The following is a 21,373-nucleotide window of genomic DNA, read 5'->3' on the forward strand; positions in this document are numbered from 1 at the left end:
AAAATTTTACCAATTAAAAAAATATTCTGCAACAAATACTTCTGAAACATGAGAGTTTGCTGTTTTTTGGATATTTTCATGTTATTATAGTACACACAACTCACAAAAAGAATTATTTAACTCTATGTCATGTACCAATAATTAAGGTTGAAGAATTTTAAAACATTTTTTTATTGAAGGAAATAATATGCAAAATGGTGTTATTAGGAATTAAGAGTCACGTGGGACAGACATATGTGGGAGCACTACCCCTAGTGATGAATGCAGAAATCAGATGGGCCCCTCAGGGGCTACAAAATGCCTAGGAGTATAGAATGGGAATTTGCCAGGCTTCTGAGCTATAGTCCAGCAATTTATTCTCTATGCCTAAACTTTAGCTTAAACTGAAATATTTTGGAAAACCTGTCTAATGCTGAACTCACCTATTAAAATTCTTTGGTAGTCAACTTCCTTACAGAATTTGGCAATCAGAGCTTTTAGCTATGAGCAAGAGGTGTCTTCAAAATAATAAGCACTGTTATTAAAGGTCCTTACAAAAATAGGTTGATCAGTTTCTTGTTTCTTTCTTTATTTACTCTTAGGTTGTGTGTGCATCTTTTGCAAAGAGCAGATTTGTCTGATCCTCTGAAATCTACCGACGAGTCAAAACATTCTTCTTGTCCAGAGTTCTCCGAAGAGCTGTCTTGACCTCCTTGTTCCGTAAACTGTAGATGACAGGATTGAGCATGGATGTCACCACTGTATAGAAGAGGGCTAGGAGTTTATCCGTTCCTGGTGAATGGCTAGCCTTGGGCCTCAAGTAGGTGACAGATCCTGAGCCATAGAAGAGTGTTACTACAAGTAGGTGGGAAGAACAGGTGGAAAGAGCTTTTCGGCGGCCTTCAGGGGAGGGCATGATCAGCACGGCAGCTAGAATTCTGCCATAAGAAGCAATGATTAGTAAGAATGGGCTGGAAATGCAAAGGATGGCCACGACAAAGACGGCAGCCTCATTGTGGGATGTGTCCCCACAAGCAAGTGCCAGGATAGGGGGGAGGTCACAGAAGAAGTGGTCGATTTCACAGGGGCCACAGAAGTCCAAGGAGAAAATGTAGTTGGTCTGGCCCAAGCCTACCATGCATCCCACTCCCCAAGAAACCACCACCAAACGGACACACAGTCCACGACTCATACGTGTTGCATAGTGAAGTGGGGAGCATATGGCCATATAGCGGTCAAAAGCCATGGCTGCCAAAAGACAGCACTCACTGATACCAAATAGTGCAAAGAAGAACATCTGTGTAGCACAACCCTCCCGAGAGATTCCTCGGGCCTCACTCACAAGGCTCTGCAGCATCTTGGGTACGACAGAGCAAGTGTAGCCAATCTCCAAGAGAGACAAGTTGGCCAGGAAGAAGTACATGGGGGTATGGAGGACCGGGTTGGTCCAGATGGCAAGGGCTATGAGAGCATTGCCTGTCAGTGATGCTAAGAACATGAGTAGGATGAGGGTAAATAAAAGGAAACACTGTTCAGTGACCTCAGAGAATCTGGCAAATGCAAAGCGTTTCACAGACATGCTGTTGTCCTGCCACAGGGAACAATTGAGGTTCATGACCTGAAAATAAGAAAGATGAAGTCATCAGAAAGATGCTCTCAGATATAAATATAAATCTTTATGTTACTCTTAATGAGCTCTAGCAAGTCATAGAGATAAATTTCTTACCTGCAATTCGAAAATTCAAAAAGTTTGGAAATTATACTCATCCCCATATCTTTTCAGTTCAAATCCTATTCTGTGTTCACTATCCCAGTTGATTTTTTCAAAGTATACCCACTCACCAAGCATAAAATGGAAAAAAAAATTTCAACTCAATTCTCTCTTCTTTTTCTTTAATTAGTTGTCAAATACTACCACATAAAGGTCCTCTCTCTCATCTGTCCATTTCTTCTACTTCCATTTCAGTGACTTGCTTTCTTTACTCCTTCACTCAGCAGGTATTTATTGAGCACAGGGCATTTCCAGAGTATTTAGCAGTTACTGTTGTAGGTCCTAGACTCAACAATGAAAAAAAAAAAAAAAACCACACTTCTTCCCAAATGGAACTTATTGAGGGAAGGAAAGCAAAAATTAAATGACCATCAATAAATAAATAATTGCTGAAATGAAGAGAATTATAACCAGGGTATGCCCTGGTGACTGACCAATTAGATTGGATGCTCACTGAGGGTTCTTGACAATAAGAAGCATGAGCTGAGATGTGAAGGACAAGAAGGGACAGCCCTGTGAAGACTGTATCACAGCCATATGTATATCTCATAAATATGTACAGTACTGCTGAGATAATCCCATGATTGCAACAAATTTCTTAATTTTTAATATTTCTCATCAGCCATCCTATCTCCATCAGAGAGATCCTTGCTAAATGAAAATTACCATTGTCTCAAGTTAAAATTCAAATTTCTTTTTCTGTTTTCTCCTATTAAAAATATTTATACAATTTTAAAGGTTACTTTCTATTTATAGTTATTGCAAAATATTGGCTATATTCCTTGTGTTGTACAATATCAAATTTCCTAATATAATTCATGAAAATCTATGGATTGGGTCACCAATTGTCGATAGAAACTTTATCTCACCCCCTATCCAAATGGACCTCACATTATAGTCATAGCCAAGTACTTGCATCTTTTAGTATGTGTCTTGCATATTTTTCTTCTTTCTTTCTTTCTTTTTTTTTCTGGTGCTCATTTCCCCCAGGAGCTTGACATTTGCCTCTCTATCTAACTGAACAGACTATGTTCAAGTTCCAGCATAGCCTCATCTCCTCTCTGGAAACTTCTTCCCATCTTCTGCTCTCCCTGTCCCCATCCTAGTCAGTTATATGCCCCCTCCACTGTGTGTTCCCACCGCTCTATAACGGCTATGAGAGCACTTACACTACTTCAAGGACTGTTAATTGTTCATTTCTTCCTAAGTATAGCCTCAGACACAGACATTGAGTGCAGAATTTTGTTTATGCCATTATAACCACCACCCTTAACAATGAATAAGCTCTTATGTAATGAGAAAGTTTGAATGCTAAGCTTACCCTGACTGCCTCAATATTCTGCCCTTTGGTGCATATTCTATTTTCTGAGATTAATCAGGACAAATCTGACCTCCCTCAAATGTCTCAAATGTGACAATTATTTTCTGTCAATTTGATAATTACTATCAATGCCTGACAAAATATTCTTTGTCATCAGTGACAATTCCTTAACAATGTTTGCTAAGAAAAGGGCAGAAGAATGAGGAGGTTTTACTTCCTCTGGACTGTATTCATTAGCATCACCTGAGATCATGTTTATACTACATTTGTTCGTAACACATCATTGTCTATTCAACATTAACGTTTGGTGCCAGTACATATAAAACAAAAGCATGCTGTTTGAGGTTCCAAGTTTTTGTGAACAAACAAACGTACTAAGTGCATTCACAAAAGCATAAGAATAAAAATATAGTTTTGCATGTACACGTACATCTGTACACTCACAGACAGAAGCACACACATTCAAATCCATACTGAACAGCAGAGTAATGAGTATTCTGGAGATGTTCTATCTGGGTTCAAATCCTAGTACAATTGTCTAACTCTGGGTCAAAGCTAAAATTTTCTTAAATATCTGTTTCTCAATTTTCCTATTTATAAAAGAAAGTGATAGCAGTGTCTCCCTAATGGGGTTGCTATGAAGATTAAGGGAGTTAATTCTGACAAAACCCTTAGAAAAGTGATTCAGAGCTCAGTAGGTATGAGCTATAGCAGTGCCTGTGTACATGCGTATGGTCACATTAAATTTCCCTTCATGTATACTCTCTCTTGTGGAATTTTATATCACTATCCCTAATCAGTTCTCCTTATCCTCATCTTCATTTCATGTTTTTCTATTCCTTTGCTATGATGGAAAGAGAAAAAAACAACAAAAAAAAATACACACATATGTACATACAGACATACAAACATAAAAATGCCACTTCTAATGTCCTGGGAAAAATAGTTGTGTATAATGGATTATTTTAATCTACTAAATGGGGTATCCACTGACCTATACAAAAATTTCTGAAAGTTGAGGGTGGAAGCAAGCGGACTGATTCAAAATTCTATTAAATATGAAATAACAACTGCATGATTACAGGGAACCTCAATGCATATGACTATTGAAAAATTTGCTCAAACATCCAGTAGTCTATTATCACGTATTTATACTTATATTAAAGTATTTATGAATATTTTCCTTCTATTATAATTTAATTAATTAGTATAATTTAATGCCTGTATTTCCCATGTGGCAATGCAATTCCGTTAAGGCTGAGGCAAAGAAAACAGAGACAACAGTTTACTGGGTTTTTTTTTAACCCCAAAGATTTTCAAAAATGTCCTGACATCTCAATAATAGTCTACACAGTTGCACAGAAAACTGTGGATGTGGAAAAGTTGTCATTCCTTTTGTCAGTTAAATACACAAACGTGTATCTTACCTATTCTACCTTCCTGTACTCGGGGGGAACTGCAGTTTCGTCAGTGACAATAATGGAAAGACCGAAGGGGAAATCCCAACCAGAAAAGGATAATGCTTGCCTCTTAAGTAGTGACATCACAAAGATTTCATTTCATAAATACCTTTGTCCTACTTAGACTTAGACAGAAAATGCAACTGTCTGTGTTGGGGTGGGAGTCAGGGAATATTAACCAGTGAAAGAAACCTACTGATGGGTGGCATACAGGGAGGACTGATAGCACAAAGGCTAATGCATGCTGTTAGTCATTTGATATTTTTAGGCCCACAGGATGAATAAAAAATTCATTATGTAATAGTACATTTTAAGACTTCACAACATTCAGAGACAGTTGAGGAAATAAGATATCAGAGGTAGTGAAAGTCTACAAGTGCTTTTAAGTATTTAAACTGACGAAGAATGGTACTCTGTCTAGAAATAAATACTAAATCATCTAAAAATAAGTGTACAGGTCTCACTGGAGTTAAGGATACAAACAAATGTAGTCAAATTCTCTTCTCCTTTCCTGTCACTTGGAATAATACTAACCCAGGTAAAATCTGATGTTTTTTCCAGAAGCAAAGGAAAGTTTTATTCTCTGATCGATGCATGAAGACGTGTGATCTCACTCTCTAGAGTACACACTCTCCTGACTTTTTAAATTACACTTCCAATTGCTTTTGGGATTTATTCTCTATTGACCTTTGTCCAGGAACCCTGAGATCCATGTAGTAGACGTCAGCTTTATGTACGTAGCAAGAATGTTTTATTTGAATCATTACCTACAGAAAGAGAACGAGATGCTCAAGGCAGGTGTCAGGAGTCTGCAGAATGAGCATCCCAGGAAGTACAATTTGGCATGGACATTCTTCTGTCTCTCATCTGATACCTTTTCTTGAGTTAAAGTTTCTGATCCATCACTTCCATGTGAAGGAAGGATGATGAAGCCCTTTCTATATTTCTTGCTGAATTGTTTTGAGTTAAAAATGTGAGGCAAACTATGAACGAAAAACAAGAAATTAAAAAGCACTTTATCAGCATCAAAACCTCTTGCCCTTTAAAGCCTCATTTTAATGAACTCATAGGACACTGCATGCAATATTCTCTATTATTACCAGTCTATAAAAATAGCCTATATTGAGTCATACATCAAATAAGTAGTCACTGTGATATTAATCTAAAGATGTAGGAGTTTCATGCCCGATGATAAATTGTATTCATAGATTCCTACTCAATGTAATAAAAGATTAAATGGCTATTGAACGTTAGCAAGATTCTGGAGGTTTAAATCTTGAGATGGACTTTCCGTGATAGATGGGTGTATGAAAGAAATAGATAATTTTAATAGCTTATTGGCTTGGCTTCATGTGCCACCATAGGCAGCTCCAAGATCCAAGACAAGTGCATTCTATATAGTTCTGCTTTGGAAATAATTCAGCACAAGTGATTCATTTTGGTCAGCTCCACAAAATTAGAAATGTTCCTTAACTGATTCAGTTCATTATTAATCTCTGTTTTCACAATGAAATGCTTATTTCTTATTAGCCAAAGGAAACTATGTGATACATTATTAGATAGTTTACCTGAAACATTTAGTACAGTGCCTGGCATACATGAAAAATTTAATTAATATTAGCCTTCATTATTATGAAGTTGTCATTTCTTAAATGCTTTAATAGTAGATACAGTTTTTTAAAATTTGTTATGAAAAATTGTAGAGATGATTACCCATTTCTTTCCACAATCCACCCATGGTCATTTCATTGAGAACCTAGTGTTTATCTGAGTGATGCCTTAACACAACCCAGCAGAAACAATTTCATCATTTGATTGGATTAAAGTGTACTCAATAATCTAGATATTTCCATTCCCCAACAATAAAAGATATATCTATTTTCCGTGTAATAATTAATTTAGAACAACATAGAGCAATTTTATGACAGGGATACCGGCACATTGTGTAAATTTTTATATTCTTCAGAGAAGGAGAACATAACTGATTAAAAATAATGGCCAGAACTGAAAATTGCTTTGAGTATTGGCTATCCATTTTCACACTTAAATCAGCCATCTTCTACAACCCTCTTTTCTTAAGACATAGGTTATATCACATACCTTTAATATTTGAGGGAAAAAAGCAGATGGTATTTGCTTCTGATGTGCCACTCCCTGGTTTTCTCGGCACCCTGTCCTTATAACCTCCCCAAATTAAGAGGATGTAAATCTCCCCAATCCTCACTTTTAAGACTGTGCACTAAGAAGCTTTGGTTGTAGTCAGGACCAACTCTAATCTCATGAAGACTGTGTGCCTCTGGAGAGAGCATCATATCCCTCCTAGCAATGCCCTCAACCACACACACACACACAAGCGCGTGCATGTAGGGTTGTGCTGATTACATCATGATGTGTTTGAGCTTTCCTCTGTCCTGAAAAAATAAGAAATATGAATATGTTACACTTGAATTCTTCTCCTTGTTCTGAATCCTTATCTTACCTCCCTCCCTCCCTCCAGAGACATATTTTCTTCTCACGAGAGAGTATCAAGAAGAAATTTGATTCTATCTCTCAGGAATTACCATGGACAGGTCTATTTGTTGGTGAATGTTAACATTTAGGAAGCAAAATAAGTAAATAAAAAAGACAATACAAAAACAAATATGAAAGATAAATCAACAGTTAAATATAATGAATAACCTATATTATAGGATATCTGCTACGTGTATATAATATGATATGAATTCAAGTGAAATAAACTATTGCAACCAAATCTTTGACCAGTCTAAACTATTCATATAAAATACTTATATTTCAAATTTTTTTGTCTGAATTAAACAAAATAGTCATCAAAATAACTATGAAAACTACATAAGTAATTTTCATGTTATATTGATGCAGTTAATATTTATTGATTATTACAAAAGATTCAAATTGAGTCATAATAATCTTCTAGTTACACGAGTTTGACAAAGTGCCTATTCGTTTCCATAAAAAGTAATCACAAAAAGTTGAGAGTCAAAGGTATATTACCATCATAAAAAGACTGTAAGGTACTGAATACTTATTTAAGTGATATTAAAAAGTGGGTAAGGTACTGAATACCATAGATATGATATAAAGGCAAAGGAGAAATAATAGGGAAGAGGGTGTTGTCTTTTGGATAGAAAATTTCCCTTATTGCAGCCCCATTAAATTAATTATTCACAATGTCCTCTTTAGAATTCCACGTAAAGAACTAATTGTCCCAACCTTAGGTATTCGGGTTTACACTTTTTGCTTTTAGTACTCCCAAATTAGAACCTGATTGCTTGGATAAGATTAAAATGTAGTTATTACAATTATTATTCTCTGAATCAGATATAGAGCCAAGGGGATTTTTATTAGGCTTATGAGTACTTGGCAAAACAGTTACCTTCTCTAGCACTTTCCACCTCCTTTGTAACAGAATACTGAGTTTATTTTGTGTGGCAAATGCACTCAGTTGAAGAACATATTTCTCAGCTTCCCTTGTAGCTAGATGTATCCTACAATTAATTCTTGCCAAAAGATATAAATTGAAGGAGGTTGGTATATCCAGGAAGTTTCCTTAAAGGGAAGGAGAATGCCTTGTTTTGACCTCCTCCGACCATCCTGCTGCCCTAACTCAGTGTAATGGCTGATTGAACCCCTCATCTGCAGCTCGCACAATAAGGACAAGTGCCTCCTGTTGGGAAGGAAGTCTTAAGTTTGTATGCCTTCTCTTTATCCTGCAAAGCCAGGCTGGATACCAACAGTCTCCTGTTTGCTTTCCTTAGGACAGTGCTGAATGCTTAAGTTTGTGTGCTTTCTCCCAGACCCATAGAACTGGGCTGGCTTTCTGCACAAACTCTCCAGCCATCTGCAACACCTCACCCTTGGGCTCTCCAGGGCATGCACAGGAAGTTGGCTACAGGGTAGAGAAGTGTGTGAGTGAGGCATGCAGAGCATTAGGAGGACCCATGGACTGTTTGAGGGATCTGCAGACAAGGCATCCTCAGTGACTCATGGGCAGGCTTCCTGATGATGGACATGGTTAATAGGATCCTTGTCCCTCTGATACCCTCCAAGAGCCTCAGCTGGTGCTCTCCCAGCTGTTCCCTAACCCCTAGCCACATTACACACCTCAGTATTCTGAAAGAAGTCGGTCTCTTGGGTAGCATCCCACCCACCCTGCTCAGGTAGGTGGGCACTCACACACTCACCTCTCCCCCAACCCAACCCAGGGGGGACATCACAGGCCAAGACAATCTCTCTTGGCACTGAACTGTGCTGCCTTGGGGAAAGCGTGACACAGGTAAAGTGAAACTATTCTTTTTATCCTTGTCAATGTCTCCAGTCTTGGGATTTTTTTTTTTTTTTTTGACCCAGCAATGTACTGGAATTTTGCCACTGGATTCCTGGAATTCCACAAAAGTACTCTCAAAATCATTATTCTTGGGAGGAAGATAGAAGAAAACTTCTTTTTCACCAATTTGATGACTTCCCATTCTGTTTCTACATTGCTTTTCTGATATTCTTTAGTTCTTTGTCCATGTTTTCCTTCAGCTCTGTGGGCATATTTAAGACATTTGCTTTCAAGTTTTTGTCTCAAAAACCCGATGTCAGAGTTTCCTCAAGAACAGTTTCAATTTATTTTGTTCCTTTGAATGGGCCATATTTTCCTGTCTTGTTGTATGCTTCGTAATTTTTGGTTGAAAATTGGACATTTTAATATTATAATGTGGTAATTCTAGAAATTAGATTTTCCTTCTTTGCAGGATATGTTGGGTTTTTATTATTGTTGAAATTTGTAGAAGTCCTTTAATTTGTTCTTTTTCAAACCATTTTTGCAAAGAATTTATTCCTTGTTATGTATGGTCACTGAAGTCTCTGTTCCTTTAGCCTGAATAAGCTAATGTTTGACAGAGATTTACTTGAACACACACACACTCTCTCTCTCTCTATATATATATATGTGTGTATATATATATATATATATACATTTATATTTTCTAAGAGTTACTCTCAAATTGCAATCAGCACCTTTAACATATTTTTCTACAAACTATGAGAAGTTATTAGAATGTCTGAAATGTCTTTATTCATTATTTCCCAATTCTCATGCTTTCCTGAGTTTTTAAACAATTTATAATTTTGGTTATTTTGTGCCTAAAACCAGTTAAAATTAATCTATCTAAGAAGGATTATTAACTTAATTTTATCTACATATTTTATTGTCTTTACTTTTAATCCATCATACACACACACACACACACACACATACACACACACATCAATTTCCCATATTTATGTGTAATGTCTGCTTTACATATAAATGTGTTACTATGAAGTATTCTGTTGTAGTCTCCCTGAAACAGAATCCACATGTGAAAACAGGTTGGGACACTTCAATTTGTGACATATGTACGTCTATTCAACTTCTGAGGTCTTGATAATTAGGCCCTTATTATATAGCGATTATTTAAATATGAAAGTGTTGGTCATAACTGCATAGAAATCATGCCTCTATACATGTACTGTGCTGAGGGTGAGAACTTTACTTTTACTTTTCTGAGATTTTGCTTTAGCATGTGAATTGAGGTCTCCAAGACTGAAGATCTGTGTGATCAGAACTTGTCCTTTCCGTATAGCTTCCCTAAGAGACCTTTGCTCTTGGTCACTATTGTGCTTATGTTAATTGGCCTGTTAGGAATAGAGAGTCCCTAAGGTCCCATTCTGGACTTGACACCAATTCCTACTATAGTAACAATTTTAATATGTTCTGGCTCCAGAAATAAACACTACCACCCCAACTTGGTCTTGGATTTAGACATCCACATTCAGAACCTCATAGTTCTGGAAAGCTCATTCATAAGCACCATCTTCCTGGCTTATTAAACTAATCAGAAGAGTAAAGGACAAAATTTTCAGAGGTGAGGAGATAATGAGAACCACATATTTTCTCTTGCTTACTTACATATATACTACAAATTATCTATACAGAGAAAATATAATAATTGCTTTCTTCAATTGCTCATGTCATTCTTCCTCAAACTACCCTGTCCAATAATTCACCTAGATTTCAGGTCCACCTTCTATGAAGTGATTTTACTTCTGAACACCATATTAAATTGACTCTTACTATTTTAGAAGGAAGTTCAATTTGAATTCAACTATATTTGTACAGCTCCCTTAATTTTGAAGAATGTACATTCAGGAAGGGGGAAATGCAGAGATAGAAAACAAGAAAGGGTGGTTTCTCTACATTTAGAAGAATTTCCTTCTCACTCTTAGATCTCTTAAATATTTTCCAATTATACAGTTTGTCAAGGTATTAAAGATATGAACTCTTTCTGATCAGAAAGTCACGACTTTGGATACATACATATATGTCTGTATATGTTATGTTTGTATATGTATGTTTGTATGTATGTGTTCTTCCTCCCTTTAGTCTCTGAGTCATTCAAGAATGGCACAGAATTGAAGAGACTTCATTCATATTCAAATATATATAGTTTAGAATGTGGGATGCAGTTAATTGTGATGCTCTTGGGCTCTGTTTTCCTAAGAACAAGTGCATGAATAGAATTGGTTTAAGGAGTAAGTTAAATATATGCAGGCATGTTGATGACTGTATCAGAAGAAACGCTTGGAGATTATATTTACCTTAAGAAATGCCCCCTAAAATTTCTGGGAAGTATATTTCAGAACATTATATTTTTAAAAACAGGTCTTCTGATATTGTTTCTACAGACATTAAAATTTCTTGACTAAATAATGGTGGGAGTGGGTGCAGTAAGGGAATATGTAGCTCCCTTGAAACAGATACTTGGTTTTTAAATTAACATTATTATATGTAGTTATATTGCCTTCTGTTTAAATATATGCTTTGAAATACAGAATTTTTGCTAGTTAGGAAAGGAGAAATAGGGGAAAATGTGGTTTAGTAGAATGAGTAAAGGTATTAGTTTATTCAAAACATAAATTTTGGTTTTGAGTATGCTAAAAAAAAATAGGCCTGCATGCTAAACATAATACAAAAGATATTTAAGATAAATATCTTAATCCATTAAGAGGTTGCTTTTCATTTTAGAGCACTTGGCATGCTCAGTGAAATAGGTCCTTACGCAAATTGACACACTATTACAAAGTAATTCAGGATTTCAGAAGACAAGTGTTTTGCACAGAGTGGATCTGAGTGCTGCTTGGAATATGTTGATCTAGAGATGAATATTAGCAGGTGAGTATAATTTGTTAAGGGTGAAAGAAATGGATGAGTCACACAAGGGAGGAGACATGGGACTGGCAAACAATTTCAATAAATTAGATTGTGAGTAGAGACTGATTTGTCTAGAAAAAATTATAAACATTGGGAGATAATTATGAAAACAGAAAGGCAAATTGAAATTGTACAGAGCTTTAAGTTCAATGACTAGGTTTTTGCATTTTACATTTTAAGAAATAAAAATTGTACCTTGATAAACATCCGATTTTTGTATGATTCTGACAATCTTATACAGGAAAATAATGAAGAGGACAAACCAAAAGGTAAAAGACCACCTAGAATGTTTTGTTATCTAGGATGGTATAAATTGAAGTCCTTTTAGAAAATTAATGACATAAGAAGAAATTGGTTAAAATTCATGAAATATACAACTGTCATTATCACATTCAAATTTAAGTTTGGGTAGTTATGCAATGATGAATATAATTGATAGAAAATTGTAAAGTGAAAAATTTTTTATTAGAGAGTGTACTTATGGTTCCCAATTATGACATCCTGGGTATATCCTAGTGGATAATTTATGAAGAAGATGTGTGAGTAAGAGTCAAAAGTAGGATTGAATCATGGTTCACATTTCTTACCTATTCAATTTTTTTAAGAAATCATAAATAGAGATATGTAGGTATAATATTTTCTTTACAAATTTTTTTTCAGCTTACATGTTTCTCTATAGATGATACACAATTGTTCAAGAAATAAACCTGTGACCCATCATTGATACTTCCTTCTCACTTTGCAAGTCTGTGGAGTCTCTAAGTTCGTCTAGACTTAGTCTGTAGAGTTTGTCTGAAAATATAAATCTTCCTGACTAATACCAGGCCACCTGTTTCCTAAAGTATTGCAACAACCTCAACCAGTTCCCTGTCTCAATTCACAATTTGCCAATCCATTCTGCAATCTGAGGCCAGTTATTTTTTAAATGCAAATATCGTGTCAATTACCAGCTCCCTCTTGACATTCATTGGCCCTTGACCTGTTTAAAAACCCCTCAAGGGCTGACACTTAGGGCCTTTTGGATAAATTCAAGTCTTTAATTTAAACATTTCTCTTGATTCCTAGATCTGCTTATTATTGCAGTCTAACCATAAGATGCTTTTCCCATCTTGTTCTTTTTTTTACCAATACTCCTCAGATATTCTCAGCCTATCAATGCTTTTTCAGCCTTAATCCATACCATGCTACTTCCTCTTACTGGAAATAATTAGCTCTTATTCATTCTTTAGTTCTCTACTTACACATGGCTTGCTAAGAACGGCTGTCTGATTGTCATTTAAAAAACGTACTACATCTTTTTTATATCTCCTTTCCAAAAATGCTTTTTGTTTCTTATCCTCAAATCCTCCAGCAGCCAGTCAGCAGTAACCTATGAAATGAAAGTGCTACTAAGTTAGTGACATATTATAAAGGAATCAGACTTGTTATTCTGCTACTATATAATATAAAGTTATATAAAGAGAAATTTAGATTGTACTCCAGTTTTAATGAAATCAATCAAAAATAAAAAGTTTGAGATGCTTTAGGTCCTTTAATATAAAAATAAAATATCCAATGAAAAAACAAAATGTTTTTAATAAGACACTAAAAATTTATTTGCAACTTACAACAATGCTTCTCTCTGAAGTCTTTCTGAACACCAACTAAACTAGACTGCTCATTTTTACATTGTAAAAAATGTTGAAAGAAAACTATTTTATAGATGGTATCTGTTAAGTAGTTAAAGTTATATGATGTTTGAGTATTTCACATTGCATCCTTAGCATTACATTGAGAAATGCATGTGTCAGTGTAGAGTATTAAAATATTCATAATTTCTTTTTCAAAAATATGCCTGATCTTTAGTTACTATTTTTACTATTGACAATGGATAGAATGGCTACAAAGATGTTTGTTGATTGGATATCTCCTTTTTTTTTTTTTTACTTATAATCTTAAAAGATGTTATTGAGGAAGAAGAAGGTGGATTTATTTAAAAAAAAAGTAAGACAATTTGGGAGAATTGAGCAATAACTAGTGATTAATCACCTCTCGTGTGGTCTACTTTATGTCACCGTATGTTTTAACAGTTCTCTGTAAGTTCTGCATACTTTTACTTTCCTTCTAGAGACATACAGCTCTCTCTCCTGCCTCCCACCCTCCCATATGACACACATACCCCTGCCCCACCTTCAGGGTCAATTTCTCACAACTGTATTTCTGGTTTTAATTGCTTCTCACCGTCTCACATCTATATTTTCATATATGTCTCTCTCCTTCTCACGAATAGGGTGATGGCAACAATTAATGAGAGTTTGGCGGGCAATTTCATACTAGTGGGCTTCTCTGACCAGCCGCAGCTTGAGAAGATCCTCTTTGTGGTTGTGTTAATCTCCTACCTCCTGACACTGGTAGGCAACACAGCAATCATCCTGGTCTCTTGTCTGGATCCCCTGCTCCACACTCCCATGTATTATTTTCTTACCAATCTCTCCTTTGTTGACCTCTGCTTTACTACCAGCATTGTTCCCCAGCTGCTGTGGAACCTCCATGGTCCCTCCAAGACAATTACTCCTATAGGCTGTGCCATTCAACTCTACATCTCCCTGGCACTGGGATCCACTGAATGTGTTCTCCTAGCTGTCATGGCGTTTGATCGTTATGCTGCCGTTTGCCGACCACTCCATTATGCCACAGTCATGCACTCACGACTTTGCCAATCTCTTGCAGGAATGGCATGGTTGAGTGGGGTGGGCAACACTCTAATTCAAGGCACCATCATCCTTCGGCTGCCCCGTTGTGGGAACCATCGGATTTACCACTTCATCTGTGAAGTGCCTGCTATGATCAAGTTGGCCTGTGTAGACATTCACGCCAATGAGGTCCAGCTCTTCATGGCTTCCTTGGTACTCCTCCTCCTCCCTCTGGCACTTATCTTGATCTCGTATGCATGTATCATTCAAGCAGTAATGAGGATCAGGTCAGCTCAAGCCTGGCGTAAAGCCCTTGGCACTTGTGGGTCCCACCTCTTGGTAGTGTCTCTCTTCTATGGGACCGTAACAGCTGTCTATATCCAGCCCAACAGCTCGTATGCACACAGTCAAGGAAAGTTCATAACCCTTTTGTATACTGTAGTAACTCCCACCTTTAACCCTCTCATTTACACTCTGAGAAACAAAGATGTAAAGGGGGCTTTGAAGAGGCTGGTACGAAAAGATCAGAGCATAGCAGAATGAAGCATTCTGAAAAGGTAAAAGCATACACCTGGTCTAACTAAAGTGGAGATGCTGAAGGAAAGATTCCAGAAGACATTATTCAGAGAAAGCCAGACATATATGCTACAAACCAAACTTGTAAGACTTTCTGGAGAATTCATAAGCAGTTGAAATTTCTTTCTTTCATCTCCCTATTTAATGTACTCAAGAATAACTTGTCTAAACAGACATCTTTGTTATTTGTCAGCCAATTGGTTTACCCAATAAAATGCAGATATCACTTACTATTTCTAGAATCTCTACAGTTAATTTTCTTCCCTCTCTCTTCTTTCTCTTGTATAAGTCTAGGCTTTGCCATTTAAATAAAATCAATCTACTGATTGATCTCTTTTGTATAAATAAACAATGTGCCATTAATGAGCTAGGTGTTTTTGAGTTACTCTTTAGCAGTTTATGCCTGGTGGTCTGCTGAGATACTGCCCATCTGGACCCTACCCTTGGATCAACAGAAACATGTAGCCTGAAATTCCACCTTATCTGCACTGGACTCCTTGACACTGCAACTCATCCTCCTTTGACTGTTCTGATTATTTGTCAAGTTAGCTTTTCCTTGCTATTTTGGGTATCCATAGCGATTGTGCCCACACTGGTGCCAGCAGTGGTGGATTCTGAGTTTTAATTTTTACATTTACATGATTAAATGATTTCTAACAGGTGACAAGTCTTGGGAATCCAGTCCCTGCCAAGTGAAAAGTGACAGGGTATTTGAGTTAATTTCATTTGGTAAGTGTGCATGTGTGCATGGGTGTGTGTGTGGGTACATGTTTATTTATTTGAGGATTCTAATACTTCTTGCAATTATATTTCCTGGCATAGGAAATATAGGGTTGAGAGATTTTTAGTCTTTTTTCTTTCCAACTTTTGATGGAATCTTCTCTGTGCATTTTGTGTTGGCACCAGTATGAATGTTCCTAGACCTTATGGTCAGAACTCTTTTCCTTCTCTCAACACTCTGATCTTTCAAATGTATATCCATTGTAGGCTCAATAATTGTCAGTGTCTGCAAAAATGGAATTTGTATATCTTAACATGCCTTATTCTCTTATATATATATTTGGCTTTAATAAAATTGTATACTTAAAAGCCTTAAAGTAAAAGGAAAGTGAATCCCTAACTTCTCACCCTCAGCCTTCTTTGATTAGTTTGCCAAACTTTTAAATTAGAGAATGTGAAACCAGTGTTCTTTCAGGAGTCTTTAAATAGAGTGAGTAAAGCAGAGAGAAGAAAGTTATGCCCCTGCAAGTTTGACAAATAGATTCAGAAAAATGAGGATTTCCTACCTACAGTTATATAAAGTAAGATTTATATATCTTAAGCAAGGTAATCTTTTAATAGAAAATTGATGGAAACCAATATCATTATTAAGGGACGTGAATTCAGAAAAAAGAAAATGTCCTACCAAATTCAAAAGGGAGTCATAATGCTACTAAGATTTCTCACCAATGAGGCCTCTGGAGAGATCTAATGATATTTAGTCATATGTCTTTTTTTTTTTCATTTCCACACTATATGTGAATGCTTCTGTTTCTACGTTAAATCATTTGCTACCTCATTTATTTATATAATCTACACAAAAGTTGATAAAATTTTCAATGTTTATAATATATGTATTTTAGTAAACAAATGGGTATTTCTTGTCTTCATGTAGAGGCAGATAATTAAAATATAATTTCTATTAAAATGCAGTGGAGGTATGATTGTTTTACAAAGATAGGTAAGTGCTTGTATTATTTAAAATAAAAGAAACAGATTTCTAATATCATCTTCCTTTTGATTTAAATGATGGATTAACTTTTTAAGAGTTTTTTTTTCTTTTGCTCACACTGTAACTCAAAGTTTTAAAATATTTTCTAAATCTAATTAATGGCTTTGATTATTTGACTACATGATAAAATAAGAAACTCAACATATCTGCATTATTTTAAAGTAATTTTAAAGTTTTTATATGTGATATATAATTATATATAGAAAACATATATGTATTATCATTACTTAAGTTTATTCTTCTGAAATGTTAGACCACTTAATAATTTTGTCATAAAAACTACTCTATGCATTTCTTCTTGTAAGAATGTTAGCATAATGTTCTAATTTATAGAATCTTGAGTCTATGTATAAAAAGTCTACAAATATCACCTACTGGTTTTATTACATTTAATCTGATATCACTTTGTTTACGATTATAAAATTATAAAAGTATGCATTCAACTAACTTATCATAGATAATGTTTTTATTAAAAAGAAAAGTATTATTTAATGCTTGAAATTATATGAATTCAGTTCATCAGCTTAATTGATGACTTCAGAATCTTCATTTAACTTTAAAAGTTTAAACTAATGTTAACCAACTTTTGCATATCTGAAAAATCTCTAAGAATGCAGAACCTTTGTAACTAAACATAATTTTAAATGTACTTTTAAAATATTTATACATTATAGGATGGCCATTTTTACCTGAAAAAAAAAATACAGTTGCTTTTGGATAATGTTAATGAATACATACAATACCAAGTTTTCTTTATCAAAAATGGTAAGATGTCTTCACAGCAGCTATCTTTGGGGTTGGGATTTTTCGAATGGTCACCAAGTAACCATGAAGTTCTATTCCTTCGCATTATAAAGAATGCTAAACTAATCATAATATATTTTATATTCTCTGTTAGCACCTACATACTTTATTGTCTGCTTCTTACATAATAAAGAGAAATACATGACTGTCTAAAAGCTATTCAAACTCTAAACGTGCCATGTTCTAATTTAACTGATATTCAAATCTGATGGCATTCTAATCATTAAAGCATATATTTCACAACCATGCTATAACTTCTAAATATTTTATGTCACTAATAGTTTATTCTATTAAAATAACTCTGATAGGTGCTTCTTTGCTAGAGGTAGAGCTAACATTTATACTAATCATGCATATACTTTAGGTTTTGTTTATGATTTCTGCATGTTATGAATCATGAACTATCAATCAGAGGCCTTGATTAAAATTTTAAAAACGAAGTAATGACTGCTTATTGGAGACAAGGAAACTTCCAAAGAAAAGAAATCACTTAAGCAAAATTAAAGCCTGTACTAAAGTAAATACACTGTATAGCAAAGAGAACTATATTCAATATCTTGTAGTAACTGCAATGAAAAAGAATATGAAAAGGAATATATGTTTGTCTCTTTATGACTGAAACATTATGCTGTACACCAGAAATTGACACAACATTGTAAACCGGCTATACTTAGAAAGAAAGAGAGAGAAAGAAAGAGAAAGAGAAAGAAAGAAAGGAAGGAAGAAAGAGAAAGGAAGGAAGGAAGGAAGGAAGGAAGGAAGGAAGGAAGGAAGGAAGAAAGAAAGAGAGAAAATGCCCTGCCTGTTGTATAAATGAGTGGTCTTAATCATGTTATTCTTTCTAAACCTATACAGTGTTTAATCTCATTCAAAATTTAAAGAGCTTATTCAAATATAAGAAACTTACCCTCCAAAAAGAAAAACTGAGTGCCATCTCAAAAGTGTAACATACAGCCTGGAGCCACTCAAAAGCACTTCCAGACTTTTTACTCAGGAAACAACAAATAGTCCAAATGAAAAGATCAGATCAAATCTGTTCAACTTTTACAGAAAAATATTGATGGGCTTTTATTTTATCTGATTGACTCAGTGAGTTACCAAATCTTACTTTATCTTATTTTATCATAAGCTGAAAAATGGTAAAGCTAGAACAAAGCTCAAATCGCCACTTCAAGGGCCATTTAAACACTTCAAAATAAATTTCATTTGTTTCAAAGCTTGTGGATTTTTCTCAAGAAAAACTTCAATACTCTCTTAAAACACATAATAATTACTCTGAACATTTGTTGAATAAGTGATTTGACAGAGTATATTCTGAAGATAGTATATGCAATATTCTATGAATAAAATGTTTATTTAAATATCACTTTTTAACATATAAAAAGTCTGTATATAGAATAGAATATATTCTATTCTACATCTATATATACATGAGACATACAGAGAGGGAGAGAGAGAGAGAACAGGCAAAGAGGCAAGAGACATATTTGTTAAGGGAGTTTTTATTTAACCTTATTAAAGAATTAATAAATATATCAGGATTATTTATAACATTTAATGAGTACTCGATAGGTTGACCATATGAATAATTATACCAGTAATATCAGGAAAGCTATCATTTAGTTAAACTGACCAACCACATAGTATAAAATTTATTTTAGTCTATGACTTTTATCATTCGCATCTTATACATGAGGAAAGTGAGTTTTGCTTATGGTCACACTAATAAGCAGAAGAATAAGCATTAGAAAAAAAAGATTATCTAATGATAAAGTCTGAGCTCTTACCAATAAATACTAGTCCTAATCCTTTTATCTTAGTCTGTATGTGTTGAGAATGACATACCAAAAGTTAAGTACCAATAAACTAATATCAGGTCTAAATGATCTACCCATTGGTTCATTAAGTTTCCAAGCAATTTTAAATAACCTAGTCTTTTGTGAGGTGATGGGGAATACAAATGATCATAAAACACAGCTTCTCACTCTCAGTGCTTAAAATATAGCCAAAGCATAGTTTTGAAGAATATTCAGGAAAATATCTCAGCTCACAGCAAAAAAAAAAAAAAAAATGTGACAATGAATATATGTATGTTCATGTATAAGTGAAAAATTGTTCTCTACACTGGAATTTGACACAACATTGTAAAATGGCTATAACTCAATAAAAAATGCAAAAAAAAAAAATCTCATTCCAAAAGAGTTTCTTTACTGATGATTCAATTCAGGAAATATAAAATAATTTGATAATGAATGTTAGTAAACTTATACATTTCAAATAAAAATATAAATTTTTATAAATTTTAAAATGTACATAAGTAAAATTCCAACATAGAAATGTGTATTTATTTTAAGAGGAAAGCATATAATTTCTCAAGGTAAAAAATAATTTTATTCTGACCAGTCAATGTGGAAATGATGGAATAATTCCCTCTTACATCAGCAAGGAAAATTGAAAATTGGCTGTGCTTTATATAGTGAAAAAAGCATTGCAATAACAAAACAGTTTGACATCCCTGAAATCCACAGTAAGCTTTACCATTAATTTATTGACTTACAGTCACTCTACAGGACTGATTCTTTGAATTCAGTATTAAATATTAAGTAACAATATACTATTAGCTTATCCCACTTGACATGAATTTTAAAATAATTTTATAAGGTATAATATAGATAAAGAAGGAAACACTAAACATAACTGTCAACTTAATGAACTATCACAAAATGAAAATAAAAACACTTGCAACCACTTCCCAGATGAAAAAGTAGAAAATTACCAACTCTCCAGAGCCCACCTCATTCCTATTCCATTCACTATCTCAACTTTCCTCCCCACAGGTAAGCATTACCCAGATGTCTAGAAACAAAGTTTGTTTTACTTGTTTTTGAACTTTGCATAAATTGAATTATTTAGTACATAATCTTTCCATTTAACTTGTTTGTGAGATTCATCCAGGACATGGTATGCAGCAGTACTTTGTTTTCATTGCTCTATAGTATCCCATATTATGAATATAATCATAATTTATTGATCTTTTTCATTACTGACGAGTATTTGGTAATTTCTGTCTGGCTTTATTATTAATACCGCTTGTATGAACTTTTAAACTTAGCCTTTTTGGTGAGTTTATCTAGGAATAGATGTCCTAGGTAATATAGTATTCATATGCTAAGCTTTAGTAGGTGCACTGCCTATCAGTTTCCAAAGCGGATGAACCAATTTAGACCACACCAGCCGTGTATGAGAATTCCTTCTGCTCACATTTTTAACAACACTTGAAGTATTAGTCTGTTTTAGTTTAGGTATTCTGGTAAACTTATAGTGAAATTAAATTGTGAGTTTAATTTTTATTTCCATGATGACTAAGGTAGCTGAAGCATTGTTTTGTATATTGACTGGTCATTTAAGTATCATTTTTTTGTTAAGCACCTGTTCAAGACTTTAGGACATTTTTCTACTAGATTATCTATCTTTTTCTTCTTGATTTGTAGGTATTTTTATATTCTGGTTTAGCTTTTGAAGTTGTGTTATAAACATCTTCTCCCACTCTGTGTTTTGCCTTTTCACTTTCTTAATCGTATCTTGGGATTAGAAGATGTTTCTAATATTAATGAAATCTATGTGGGAGCCCATGATTGGGTTAACAAATTGTAACAGACCCCAGCCATTATCTCTTTAAAGAAGAGCAAATGTGCTTAGTAACCACCTTGCTTGCATAGTTGAGGTTTTAGCAACGACCCAGGCCCTGGGCTATAAACGCT

At 34.6% G+C, this 21,373-nt stretch overlaps 2 protein-coding genes across 2 annotated transcripts; one reads left to right on the plus strand and one right to left on the minus strand.

Moving 5' to 3' along the window:
* Positions 1–631: 631 nt before the first annotated feature.
* LOC107032885 (olfactory receptor 10C1-like) lies at positions 632–1,606 on the minus strand. The gene has a single exon (XM_015234338.3). It carries the CDS (start codon positions 1,592–1,594, stop codon positions 632–634), a length of 963 nt encoding a protein of 320 aa, XP_015089824.2. The 5' UTR covers positions 1,595–1,606.
* Positions 1,607–14,062: 12,456 nt separating this feature from the next.
* Positions 14,063–15,004, plus strand: LOC102538549 (olfactory receptor 2G3-like). The gene has a single exon (XM_006215391.3). It carries the CDS (start codon positions 14,063–14,065, stop codon positions 15,002–15,004), a length of 942 nt encoding a protein of 313 aa, XP_006215453.2.
* Positions 15,005–21,373: the final 6,369 nt, after the last annotated feature.

This window comes from Vicugna pacos, chromosome 20 (assembly GCF_048564905.1).
Source record: "Vicugna pacos chromosome 20, VicPac4, whole genome shotgun sequence".
Classification (NCBI taxonomy): domain Eukaryota; kingdom Metazoa; phylum Chordata; class Mammalia; order Artiodactyla; family Camelidae; genus Vicugna; species Vicugna pacos.